This window comes from Ananas comosus, linkage group 25, assembly GCF_001540865.1.
Source record: "Ananas comosus cultivar F153 linkage group 25, ASM154086v1, whole genome shotgun sequence".
Lineage (NCBI taxonomy): Eukaryota > Viridiplantae > Streptophyta > Magnoliopsida > Poales > Bromeliaceae > Ananas > Ananas comosus.
This window is the reverse complement of record NC_033645.1, coordinates 124199-138274: the sequence shown is the minus strand read 5'-3', so window position 1 is coordinate 138274 and position 14076 is coordinate 124199. Positions and strand designations below refer to the sequence as shown.

At 33.9% G+C, this 14076-nt stretch overlaps 1 protein-coding gene across 3 annotated transcripts; it reads left to right on the top strand.

Annotated features, from left to right (window-relative positions):
- Positions 4287 to 10533, top strand: LOC109703508 (polygalacturonate 4-alpha-galacturonosyltransferase-like). 3 transcript variants are annotated; one of them, XM_020224134.1, is made up of 11 exons: positions 4287 to 4397; positions 4537 to 4736; positions 5365 to 5399; positions 5533 to 5592; positions 6509 to 6658; positions 6745 to 6856; positions 6948 to 6991; positions 7694 to 8028; positions 8254 to 8611; positions 8968 to 9555; positions 9993 to 10533. In XM_020224134.1, exons 2-11 carry the CDS (start codon positions 4571 to 4573, stop codon positions 10266 to 10268), a joined length of 2124 nt encoding a protein of 707 aa, XP_020079723.1. In that variant the 5' UTR covers positions 4287 to 4397; positions 4537 to 4570; the 3' UTR covers positions 10269 to 10533. The 3 variants fall into 3 exon arrangements, with proteins under 3 accessions (XP_020079723.1, XP_020079724.1, XP_020079725.1); XM_020224135.1 differs by lacking the exon at positions 4287 to 4397 and having other exon boundaries at positions 4472 to 4736; XM_020224136.1 differs by lacking the exons at positions 4287 to 4397; positions 4537 to 4736 and adding an exon at positions 5778 to 5903.

Below are 14076 nucleotides of genomic sequence, written 5' to 3'. Positions count from 1 at the left end.
ATCCATATTCGAATCCATATCCGTCGGGTTTTTATTTTTTATATCCATATCCAAATTCATATCCATATCCATCGGATATATCCATTTCATTCGGATTCGGGTTCGGATAAAATTTCGAATATTCATATCCATTGACATCCCTACTTGAGTCGGTTCAGGATAGCACTCATACTTGACAACCCGGTTCGGTTCAAGTAAAGGAAAAGAAGTCGGCGGAGCCCACAACCAACAATATTGAAGAGAATGTCATGTGGCAAGAAATAATGAATAGCAATAAATAATAGATAATAGATAATAGATAATAGATTTATTGTCCTTAAATAGTTTAATGCCTATCTTGTCTAGTTTTTAAGCTTAATTATGATTGAATTTTGCTATGTCAACATACAGTTCAGTGCATATGTTTAAGAAACTATAATTAGACACATGTGAATAAAAATTAGATGCGATGGTTCGATGCTGATTTAGCTGGATAAAAATTTAGCGTTAGAATAGTATTTTTCGTTGTAATTACAGTTATCTTATAAAATAGTAAATAAAAATTTTTTAAAAATAGTTATTTTGTCAAAGAGGATTTATTGTTTGGGATGGTTGTTTTTGAAAAACAGTGAAATTGGAATGGAAATTTAATGCTTTAAAGTTGAATTTCTTGGAAGTTAATTAATTATTTTTTTTTTTGTCAACTCAAATTTTAATGAAAATGACTTTGCTTCATTTTCATTGATTATTTCAACATTAAATCACCTAATTCCAACAACTCTCTCTAACACCTTTCAATGTTTTTTCTTCTTTGTTTACACTTCCTGTCTTAAAAAGTCATCACCTGTCAAATCAAGTGATGCTCAAACTCTAATTTTATTTATTTATTCTTTTATTTTTATCATAATTTGAACAATAATTTTTTTTGATTTATTCACAATCTCCTACATCTAATTAATTAATATCTGCTTGCTTTGATTTTTAACTTTAAAAAATAAATATTTATCAGAAATGATAAATATTAAAGTATGAAATAGGATGATCGGCTGAATAGTTGACACGATGTAGTGCATGGATATAAAAATATACATGTAAAAAATAGTAATTTTTAACTTCTGCATAATATATTTCTTTTAAAAAAAATATCAATAGACAAATTTTTGTAGGACTTTTTTTCGCATTTAGTCTTCGTAGGCTTAGTTTGGTATTGAATTTTATCTAACGCTATTAGATAGAATGGAGTTGAGAAAAATTATACAGAGATATTCTTCTTCTGCGTTCTCCGATGGAATGGTAAAAAATATATTGTAATCGACTAATTGCAATGTGCCCAAAATTAACCGCAATATGTCTCAACATTTTTTTTTTTTTTTTATTGACGTTGTCTTAACTTTTATTTATTAAATAAAGTTAAAGTAATTTTAAACTATTTTTAAAAATGTTAAGTAATTTTAAACAAATAATTTTAGTAAATAAAAAATAAAAATTTCATCAAATTTATTTCCACGCAATTTAATGACTCTGCTGGTTATGATGCGAGTAGTGGAAATCAGATGTATGAGTAGCATTGCTTTTGTTTTTCTTTCCCAATTTATCCCTCAATTTTTCTATCGGACAAAATACCAGTACAAAATAACTTATATATTCTTTTAAATTTCAAATTAACTTTTATATCTTTTCAAATTTTGGTTAAATTTTCATCTATATTTTCATCAATTTTGGTTAAATTTTCTTTAGCTTCCGATCCAACAAATCAGAGAAACTAGTCCCAGTCAAGAAGAGCATCTCCTACCAAATTACATATTTGATTTTTATTTGATTCACCAACCGTCCCTAGAGCAAGTGGTAAAGGGCTTGGTGGTTGGTATCCGAGATCCCAAGTTTGAATCTTAGTTGATTCATATTTTCAGCTAAAGGTGTGTTTGGTTCCACGTAAAACTGTGGAAAAAAAATTTTCCGTGAAAAAAAAATTTTTAGTGGAAAAAATGTTTTACGTTGTTTATGTTTGGTTCGTAGGAAAAGAAAAGTATTTTTTCGAGACGGTTGTTTAGTTGAAAGAAAAAAAATTATAAATAAAAATTATTATATATTTTTTTTATTTTACATATTTTATATTATTAATATATAATTATTACAACATTATATAAATAATAAGAAATATAGTTTATATTTATAAAATATATTTAAAATATATTATGCAATAATTAAATATATAATATAATATATAATAGTAATAAATTACTACATATAAAATATTATATAATAAATATAGTTATAAATAAAATATTATTTTTTAAATATATATATATATATATATTTATATATATTATATATATTATATATATATAAAAAAGAAGATGGGGAAGAGAGGTCCACCGCAACCAGTGGACCTCTCTCTCGCGGTCCATGAGGTGGGGTGCGCCTCGTGGACCGCGCCCCCTTGAACCCCGCCCCTCCCAACCCGTTTTCGTTTTCCGCTCGTTGCGAGCGGAAAACGAAAACCTCTGTTTTCCTTGTATTCGAAAAAAAAAAAATTTCGAACAATTTTTTTTAAGAACAAACAGACGCTTAGAATTATATTTTTTTACTGAAAATTCTTTTTTGGGGTCATTTTACGGGAAGCCAAACAGCCCATAGATTTATTTTTAAATGAAATAAACGAAGCGAGTAGCGTGTTACCTATATCTCTCAGAAATTTTTTTTTTTTATTTGATTCTGGATTAAAAAAAAAAGTGATTTTTTAATTAGGCGAAGAAAGAAAAGAGAGGACAGAGAGACAGTAGGAACGTCGTCGACAGGTGGGATTTAAGGGGGATTTTTCAAAAACAGGAACCCAAACCCGATTACGAATATGAAAACTGAACCTCAATATGAATCTGTCCGATTTTAAAAACTCGTATCCAAGTCTGAACGTGACAAAAAAATTCAAAACCAAAACCGGAACCTGAAACAATTATTTCTCCTTAACGTATTTTAAAACATATTATATTAGAGCTAGGCTGGTATACTATTAGTAGTACGGAGACCTCCGTGTTACCAAGTTGTTTTCAATGATGCAGCTTTCAAATCGACGATTGGCTTCGTTAGACTTGATCTACACTTTTAAAGATATTTGGAAACTAAATTTTATAATTTTTCAGCATCATTTGGCTAGTGATCAAAAGGTCTCAAAATTGATAATTTTAATAGTAGATGTGATACATTTGTAAATTTAACGGTGTAAAACAATTTAAATCAGATGAAATTTTTATAAAAAAATTTCTTTTACTATTTAGAGTAAGCTCAGTACATCTGATCTTAAATTCAAGTTTTCTATCATCATTTTTTATGAAATTTTTATTTTCAGCCATTCATTTTTAAACTACTCGTTTGATAGGTAAATGATACCGAAAAATTATGAAATTTAGTTTTCAAATATTTTCAATAGTGTAGATCAAGTCTAATTGAGCCGATCGTCGATTTAGAAGCAGCATCATTAAAAACAACTTGGTAGCACGGAGGCCTCCGTGCTACCGATAGTATACCAACCTAACTCATTATATTAAATCTAAATTTTTTAAATACAAATTTAAATATAACATCAAATATATTATATAATGAAAAATCAATTTGGATTCGGTCGGTCTCGATATAGACAAAATCCATATTCGAATATAAATTCGTTGGATTTTTATTTTTTATATCCGTATCCAAAATTATATCAGTTTAGCATCGAATAAATCCGCTCTGTTCGAATTCGAATTCGAATAAAATTTTGAATAGCCATACCTATTAGCTATCCTAAGAATAAATAAGAAAATGTAACGTAAGTTGCCGAAGATTTAATTATTATTTATTTTTAAGATACTAAAAATTTAGAGGAATATTTAAATTGGATTAAAATTTGGACCGATATATAAATTATTTGTAAATTTAAGAAAGGTAAAATAGTATTTAATTTTTTTTGAAAAAGCTTCAAATACCACTAATGTGGTTTCACACTTTCTTACTTTAAGTACTCTGTAATTTAAAATGTATCAATTTAGTGTTATGTGGTTTTATTTTTATCTTTTTATTATTGATTCTAATAATTTTTTTCGTTAAATCAATGATAAAATTAAAATTAAAGAGTACTAAAGTAAATATTAATAAACCTAGATAACGAAATATTAACGAAAGCGCAAACGAAAAGATAAAAATAAAAATATAGGACACTAACTTAATACATTTTAAATTATAGGATACTAAAATAAGAGTGTACGAAATTACGGGGTGGTATTTGAAGTTTATTTTTTTTAATATTTTTTAAGTCCTTATCCCTCTCCTTCGCTCCTCGCCCTCTCCACCAATCCACTCACTCATCTCTCCTGTTTCATTTCTCGTCACTTTGTAAGCAAGCGAGATTCCGAGAACCGTCGCACTCACACCGATCTCTGCGGGTAAATTTTGAAACCAACTTTTTTTTTTTTTTTTTTTAACTTTTTTCGCGCTTATCGCGATCTCACTCTTCCATTTTCTCACCACCACCACCTCCTCCTCCTCCTCCTCCTCCTCCTCCTCCTCTATCGCGCGATCTAGGGTTTCGGATCGATCCCCATCGCCCCCAAATCCAATGCCTCATCCGAAGCGGGTCTCTTCGTCATCGGGGAGCGCGAGGAACCGCGGCGGCGGCGGCGGGGGGTTTGCGCCGCCGCTCGTGCTCCTCCTCTTCGTCTTCGTTCTCGCCCCATTCCTCTTCCTGGTGGTGAAGAATGGGGTGCGCACGCAAATCTCGCCGGGTATGTTCGTGCGGTTTGTTGCTTTACTCTTTGATCTAGGGCTTAGGTGTTTTGATTGGCTTCGAATCGGGATCTGTTGGGGGAGATTGATTGGGCTCTATAAGAATCATGCTGATGCTTCGTTTGGTGGATCTGTGAAGGGATCCTTGTTCCTCTCTTCTATGATCCGGTGTTAATTGTTTTATGTTTGTTTGCTGCGTTATTGGAATGTTTTTTTGGTGGAAAGTTAGGTTTTTGACGAGCATAACACTAGCATTGCATACTCTTTGACATCGATTTTTTTTTTAACGGGAAAGAAGTTAAGGAGTATGTAATGCGTTTGCAATAGATTATTGTTGTTAGTTATCAAACGGGTGCTTGTGTGGTCAATATGATTGTTTATATGCTCAGAAGTGAACTGGTAGTGGCTAATTTGTCGGCCTATCGATGGGGGCATAAGAAATAAGCAGCAGAATTAAACATGCTTGGAATGATATTATCGCAAAATAGTCTTTCTGGTAGTGGTTAATATGATTGTTTATATGCCAAAATAGCTAGCCATTCATCATTTTCATTTCTTCACATGGAAGAAATTGCATTATTTGAGTCATATATTGATATTTGTGCTAATCTTCTATCTTTCGTGCAGATGAAAGAGGCAGTGCTGACTCTGCAGGCAAACAGGTCATCTGCCTATGAAGATACTTAGCTACTTTCTATCTTTTGGGCCCAATAGCCTATGCATTTTTTTCCCTATTTTTGTTCATCTTATTTTTATTATAATATTGCTAATGCTGTATCCAAAAATGCCTTGCAGGTTCTCGATTGGAGAGAGCAGCCAGCCATTCAAGAGCTGAAATCTGTGCTTACTAAAGAGGTTACCTCCTTGCTGGGCAATTTTTCTTTAGTTTTCTTCTCAAACTTTCTTCTATGTGGTAGTCATGAAATATGTGCTCACAGATTTAGCCTTTGTTGTCTACTTAATTGTGGGTTTACTATTGGTGTTTGGGTGTTCTCGTGGCTTGGTTTGGGAAAAATCTTATATAATAATTTCTGTTGCAGCTGAGGAGGAAATGACATCCACTTCTCCTCAGTCCAATAGCCTATCCTAGGTCTTTGCCAAAAGCTAGCAAGAAAACACTGGACATGTGGTTCATTATTTGCCTTTGGGGGCTTTTAAATAAGATGGTATGGTATAGCGGATGTTCTATGATGTCATATCCTGTTCAAATTTTCAGTAATGTCAACCTTCTAACTGATGATATTGTTAGGAATGATCCATTTTCCTATGCATAACTGATCAGCTTGGGTTGAAGACTGGTTTACTTAAGCCGTAGGAATGTGGCTTCACTAGCAGTTTAGATGACATATATCCCCTCCCCCCCCCAAAAAGATAGAGAAAAGAAGAAAAATCTGCATGTGATCATCCTCAAAACCAGAAAGATATTTATGCTATGAAATGTACATACATATGGTTAACGTAGCTTCTGCCTCTTCTTAATGGGAACTGTGAACTTAGCCTCTGCCTCTTCTTAACGGGAACCGAGAGCGAGAATCCATAGAAGTAACCACAATTGATGGATAAATGCATGTCATTCACTATATATTTTCTGTGTACACATAAACACACACTATGGAGAAGTGTAAATAGCAATTTTAGCTCACTTTAATGTTGGCAAATTTCAATCACCTAGCATGGGAGTCGGTTTCCTGACTTAACCATTAATATACAACCTTGATGACATTACCAACTGTCTGATGCTTGTTGTCATTTAATGCCATTCTGTTGTCAGTTAATTGACTCAATTGCTGCTGGTCGAGATGAATTGAAGCCATGGAGTCTCGACTCTTTCAGAAAGAACCATATCTCTTCTTCATGGAAAATAGAAGGGCTTAATGGTGCTAATGTCAATTCTGATGAAAATAATGCAACTTTGCCAGAGGTAACAATATACTTTTTGCCCCCTAGACTTATGTTTTCATGACATCTAGTTGTGAGAATGTGCCTTTCTTCTTTGACTTCTTGAAGCCTCTTCAAACAGCATCAGATGCTGCACCCAAGGATGTGAAAGGAAACTTGGAAGATAATGCTGCAGGTGGTAACTTGCATGTGTCAGATAAAGAGGTTAATGATGATTCTGGTATGGAAATACTTGAAGCTTTCTTTTGAGCATAGTTTAGCATAATTTGGTTGGAAGATAAGCAAACAACTGAATGGTTTTCTATATGCAGATGGACAACAGCTTTCTGATACACCTGCAAATGCAGCTCGAAGGGTAATTACCCCCTCATTTTTCTTAATTTCTGCCTGTTTATCTTGCCCATGAGTTCTTCTATTATGTTCCAGAATGCTTTTTAATCGTTCTCAACATATTTGAACCTTGAAAAGTACATAACATAATCATTGAATAAAATAATTGGGTAAGTTGCTTCTTTAATCATTCTCAAGATTTTTCAATCTTTAATGTGTGTAACATTATCATTGAGTAAAATAACTGGGTAATTTGCACCAGGAATCCCCACCCTTTTTTGGGGTCTCAGATCTGCAACCTATCCTTAGATAGCTGCAGTTGGGCCCCTAATCTTCAAATTATTTTGCAATCTTATCCTTTTCATTGTCCTTCTCAGTTGAATTGGATAGGAATGTCCATGCATTGCCATATGAGATGTTGAAAATTTGCTTAGATGGCAATCAGATAAATATTACGTGGATATCTCTATCCAGTTTTATGGAGAAATTAATTGAAAGGGTAAGATTGCAACGTTGCAAAGGTAAGGGACCTAAATTATAACTTTTGAAAAAGTTAGGATCAAGATGGAACTACACAAGAAGTTTGATTGTTTTTTGTGATTCAGCCCAATAAGTGGTAATCCGCCATTTATGGGTTTTTATATGTTGGTTCATACATCTGTTTATCGTTGTGCCTAATCTATGCACTTGCTATTAGTTTTGGTACATTATCATATTCTTGTTGTAGAAATTGAGAGAGAAAAGGCGAGAAAAGAGGGCAATGGAGTTGGTTCAACAGGATGATGAAGCATTAGTTAAGCTTGAAAATGCCGCCATTGAACGCTCAAAAGTGGTGGATTCTGCAATACTTGGGAAATACAGTATATGGAGGCGGGACAATGAGAACGAGAATTCAGACTCAACAGTTAGGTTAATGCGGGACCAAATGATCATGGCGAGGGTCTACTCTGTAATTGCAAAGTCGAAGAACAAACTTGACCTTTACCAAGAACTATTGACTCGGCTCAAGGAAAGCCAGCGTGCAGTTGGAGAGGCTAATGCTGATGCTGACCTTCATCACAGGCAAGTATTTAATTCACATTGTCCTTACAGTAGTAAGGAAGGGGTAATCTCAACATTTACCAATATAATACATCACCTTGTAGGTGGAATATAGTATGTTGAAAATCATGATAATCGGGACATTGTGATGGATCAAAGTCAAATTCCTATACTATAATCACCAAATAAAACCCTTATGCTACTTATAATCTTTTCAATCTTAACTGTTTTCCATCTAATCTGCAGTGCCCCTGAGAGAATCAAAGCAATGGGTCAACTATTGTCAAAAGCCAGAGAAGAACTGTACGATTGCAAAGCAATAACCCAGAGATTAAGAGCAATGCTTCAGTCAGCAGATGAGCAGGTCAGGAGCTTGAAGAAACAGAGCACATTCTTAAGTCAATTGGCTGCAAAGACGATTCCCAATGGGATTCACTGCTTATCAATGCGCTTAACAATAGATTATTACCTCCTCCCTCCAGAGAAAAGGAAATTTCCGAGGAGTGAGAACTTGGAAAATCCAGACCTTTACCATTACGCGCTCTTCTCTGACAATGTTCTGGCTGCATCAGTTGTTGTCAACTCAACCATCATGAATGCAAAGGTAGCTTCTGTACTTTCTATCAGTCTATATTCTGAAGCATTATCACACATCCCTGCAAATTAGAATTAACCAAAACCTGAATTTTCATGTACTTAGAGAAACTTGAATTCTTATATGCATATCCTTATATTTAATAAAATACCCATCTATAAGAAAATTTCTCTAGTGCAAAGCGACCTTCGCCCGATGAGTTGGATTACTTCCCTACTTAAGATGAGGGCAGGTTTTGTAAGCAGTTGCACTTTTGACAATTATTTATTAAAATTCAGGCTTGATAGGGGCATATGTGTAAGTAAATATATTGCAGGGATGTATATGTCAAAGTCCCTTCCTGATTCATTTTGCTTAAATTACAGGAGCCGGAGAAGCATGTATTTCACCTTGTGACAGATAAATTGAACTTCGGAGCCATGAACATGTGGTTCCTTTTGAACCCACCTGGAAAGGCGACCATTCATGTTGAGAATGTGGATGAATTCAAATGGCTGAACTCTTCCTATTGCCCAGTTCTTCGACAGCTTGAGTCTGCTTCTATGAAAGAGTATTATTTTAAGGCTGATCATCCTACGACTCTCTCAGCTGGTTCTTCTAATCTAAAATATCGAAACCCTAAATACCTTTCTATGTTGAACCATTTGAGGTTCTATCTCCCACAGGTCTATCCCAAGTTGGATAAAATCCTTTTCCTTGATGATGACATAGTTGTGCAGAAGGATTTGACAGGATTGTGGTCTGTAGATCTTAAGGGAAATGTGAATGGTGCGGTGGAGACATGTGGTGAGAGTTTCCACCGTTTTGACAAATATCTCAATTTCTCGAACCCGCACATTGCTCGGAACTTTGATCCTAACGCATGTGGTTGGGCCTATGGAATGAATATTTTTGATTTGAAGGAGTGGAAAATAAAGGATATCACTGGTATTTACCACAAGTGGCAAAACATGGTAAGTTAATTCGAATTTTATTGAATTATCTGTGACATACATGTTATAGAAATGTTGTATATTCCTGACCTAGAAAAGAAACTTTATTTGGAATCTTTGCAGTAGATAAACCTGTTGTGTTAAACATTGTACGGTAATTTTTTAGCTCTTAGTTGTGACCTTGTTCACTTGAGTCATAACCAAACCATTAGTTATACTCTTTCTTCATAGATGCACACTGCACTTGTATATACTAATTGCTAAACTTGATTATGGATATTCGTTTTATTATGCATTTTGATTCGTAACCAAATTAGTACCTATGTTGTTTTGCACTTTCTTTTTTGGTTTCAACTGATGCGAACTGTTGCTTGCATATAATTATTGTGAAACTTGATTTTGAATTTTAATTTTTTAACTATAATGAGATCTAACTTTTTTGATGTTTCCCTTTGAAGAATGAGGACAGGGTTCTCTGGAAACTTGGTACACTTCCGCCGGGGCTCTTGACCTTCTACAAATTAACTCATCCTCTAGACAAATCATGGCACGTTCTTGGGTTGGGTTATAACCCTAGTATCGATCGGTCGGAGATTGACAATGCTGCTGTAATCCACTACAATGGGAATATGAAGCCTTGGTTAGAGCTTGCAATGACCAAGTACCGGCCGTATTGGACTAAGTTTATTAAGTTCGATCACCCTTACGTTCATGGCTGCAACTTAAGTGAATAGACTTTAGTAAATAGACCTAATCGGACAGTTCCTCGCAAGATATTGTTTCTTGGTTGGAGATCAAAGCAAAGCCACAGAAACTTGCTGTTCGGGTGGCGTTCTCCCTTTGATCTCTTCACTCGAGGTATTCTTTTTTCCCACTTTGTATTGTCCTTCTTCTTTGCAGTAGCATGTTTTTTTGTTTCATTTGTTGTCATTGTAGAGTTGAAAGAAAATTGACATGCTAAGATGTTAATGCAATTAATTTTCATTTTCTCCACTACCATACTCCTTTATGCACTTGCAATGCGACATCAAGAGGACATTTTTATGGAACTAGTGCTGTAATGGATAAGTAGTTGCAACATAAGAACGTAACTTTGTTTTCTTCGTTGATATATTATACGAGGGAAAATTATCCGGGACAGAGTATATGGTACCTAATCTTGCTGTGAATTTGTGCGGAGTGCTGTCCAATTGCCGTACATGGTATGTCGTACTATTTCTTCTAGCTCTACAAGCCCAGTGATTGTTACCCGAGGTGTTGTCTTAGAGGTTGGAGATTCGATTTGAGACACCAACGCGGGCATTGTTGAAAAGTTGGATCTCAATCCTCGGCTTCTTGCTTTAGTTATTAGTCTAGATGCTAGGAAGAATGTATGCAACAAAACGAAGAGTAATTTCATTTTATGAGACAATGAAAAGGGGGTATGGCTCTACTGTGGTAATTCAAAGATAAGAGGATTGTAAAAGCTTGTTGAGGAAAAGAACTAACTGGCTATCTCCTGTACTTACCAAAGTTCTTGTATCTGAGATGATTCAAGTTAAAGATGTCCGTGGACCGGGTCGGGTCTGGGTAATTAATATACTGTATCCATACCCTAAAAAGAAATGGTTACAAAAAAATATATATACCCTACCCATTTAACTTCGGGTCGGGTCCGGATCTGGATACTAAAGTTTCTAATATACCCATCGGGTCTATTTGAGCGGGTCTGGGTAGTGACTATCCGTATACTATCCGTTCAAAATCGGATATGGATCGGGTCTAAATTGGGTACGGATATCCGTATAAATATATTTTTTTATAAACTTTATTAAATAGTCAATAAACAAACTATTGTTGACAATAAAATATTGTTGGCGGAAATAAAATGAAAAAAAAGAGTAGAAAACAAAGAGTAAAAAAATTAGAAAAAAGTAATGAGTAAAAGAGACGGCTAAGGTTTCATTAGGATGAAAATACATAGTGACTCATCATCTATAAGTCATATTAAAATTGATCCTTCAACTTCAAAAGTTTATTTATTTTTTATTTACTATCGGATATTTCATCGGATCTGGGTCCGGGTCCGGATTTGAAAACTATTCCGGACCCTACTCATTTAAAAGTTAGGTTCGGGTCGGGTCCAAATCGGGTATGGGTATAAAATATCCGGACCTATACTCGAAATTTTAATGGGTAATTTTTTTTGTCCGTATACTATTCATTTTTTATCGGGTCCGGTTCGGGTCCGGATAGGGTCCGGATCGGGTATGGGATATCGGATATTTTGGACACCTTTAGATTCAACAAGATATTATGATTTTTTCCTTTTTGTGTAACATAGCTATTCTTTTCCCCCACTTTTCGCCTAATGCCAAAAACAATAACATAGAATCAGAAAAAATTATGATCACTTAAAAGAATTTCAACAAATTGCAGAGTATTTGTGTGATCTTTGGACAAGTAAACCCATCCACCTTAACAAATAAGAATGGACGAGGTGCAGATTTCATGTCCTGGAATATGGTTGGTATTGGCTACAGCACAAAGCTCGAACTTAAGATGGAAATGTAAGCCAAAAAAATACCCTGAGCATTTAATTTGAGCAGCATAAATAATAAATAAATGCACATTAAAGTATGTTTTGATTTTGAGTATAGGAAAATGCTTACCTGTACAAAAGCCGAAACAAGTAAAACTAGTCATGCTTCGACTTCTCCCCGCTAGAGCGCAGCAACACTCGAATAATCTTCGATCTTACAATACGAAAGAGCGAATTGACCAAATATTATTCCCAACACAGTAGAGTGGTTATTGAAATTTCCATATTTAGTCAAAACTGTTGCTCACCTGAAACTCGAGTTTGTCATCCTGACCTTCACGTGTTACAATAGTCCTACATTGAATAGAAAAAAAAATTATAATTAAAAATATAAGAATGAAAAATTATAATACTAATAACTGGGTTTAAATATTTTGGACCAGTGGTTTTGGCGAATGAAATGCTGCGTACATGGATCAGATTTTTCAAGAGAAAGAGAAGGCGTCAAAAAGCAGTTTTCATGAATGTTGATAATAGCAAAAGTAAAAAATGTAGCCAATTGATTAATCTGCATTTACGATCCAAAAATCACCATAGAAGTAAAGGTGTTTTAATAAGCCAATTAATTTGCGGATTCCTTTTTTGTATGAAATATTCTTTAATTTGGTTTTAAAGAACTTTGCTCGTCAACCAATAGCCAAGTGGGATGTGCATTGTGCATTGTTTCTTTCTTCTTTTTTTTTTTTTGAGAGAGAAAAATAGCATGCTATCCGCTTCCAACATTTCTTTTAAAAATAAATTTAGTTGAAAATATAAATTAACTAGAATTCGAACTTGAGACCTCGGGTATCAATTATCAAACCCTTTACCACTTGCGCTGAGGACTATCGGTGGGATGCATTGTTAAATACGTGATATACATACTCTGTGAGAGAGATTAAAAATGTTTCAAAATTACCGACCGTCCTTAGAGCAAGTGGCAAAGGGCTTGGCGGTTGGTACCCGAGACCCAAGTTTGAATCTTAGTTGATTCACATTTTCAGCGTAGTTTATTTCTAAATGAAATAAACGAAGCGGGTCGCGTGCTATCTATCTCTAAAAAAAAATAAATGTTTCAAAATTATTGTTTTCTTTATAACCTATGTGCTTCAAATTTTGACTGAATTTCAAAAGAAAAATTTAAGCTACTTTTAAAACATACATTAAAAAAAAAGAAAGAATTAAGTTATAAAGTTAATTATTTATTATTCTTTCCTAGCGCTTTTTCTATTATAATTGACTTCATCACCAATAGTAACAAAGTTAATTGCTGTATTTTGATAAAATTGAGTTACAATCAAATTTAATTAACAACTAACTAAATGACAGGAATGAATATGTATGATCAAAATATCTTTGTTTTTTTTCTATTTTTAGCGAAAGAAATTGGCCTTGCGTGGAAGATTAATTTCCTTCCTTTTAATTCAAATCCACGTCATCGGTCTTGCAAAAAGTCTCGAGCTCAGACATGAGGGGGAGTGTTAAATATAAAATTATATAAATACCGTTCTTTAACAGCTTAAACTTTTAGTGTACAAATGATGTTTAACACACTAAAGTGTGATATACTCTTTTTCGAGAGAAATGTGTGATCTACGTTTGAGTAAGCGACGTGTATACTTCAGGAAACAAGTGCTAAAAATGTTGCAAATCATTACCTTTTATCTGTAACATAAGCATTTTGAATCTTGGCCGTGCATTTAATTAGGAGTAATGCTATCGATATATTTAAAAGTGTGTATAAATTATACATCTTACTTATTTAGTGGATAAATTCTTTTTATTAATCATTAATAAGTGACAAATTAGAACCAAAGAATGAATTTGATGTATGTGATATACGTTCCAAAGGTGGTTTATGGATAGCATTTTTCTTTCAGAAGCAAATTTGCAGCATATATATCCAAAATGCCAAATTTATTTTTTTATCAATCAACTTTTACATGGCAAATAATCTATAATAAAAATACTATTTGACAGTA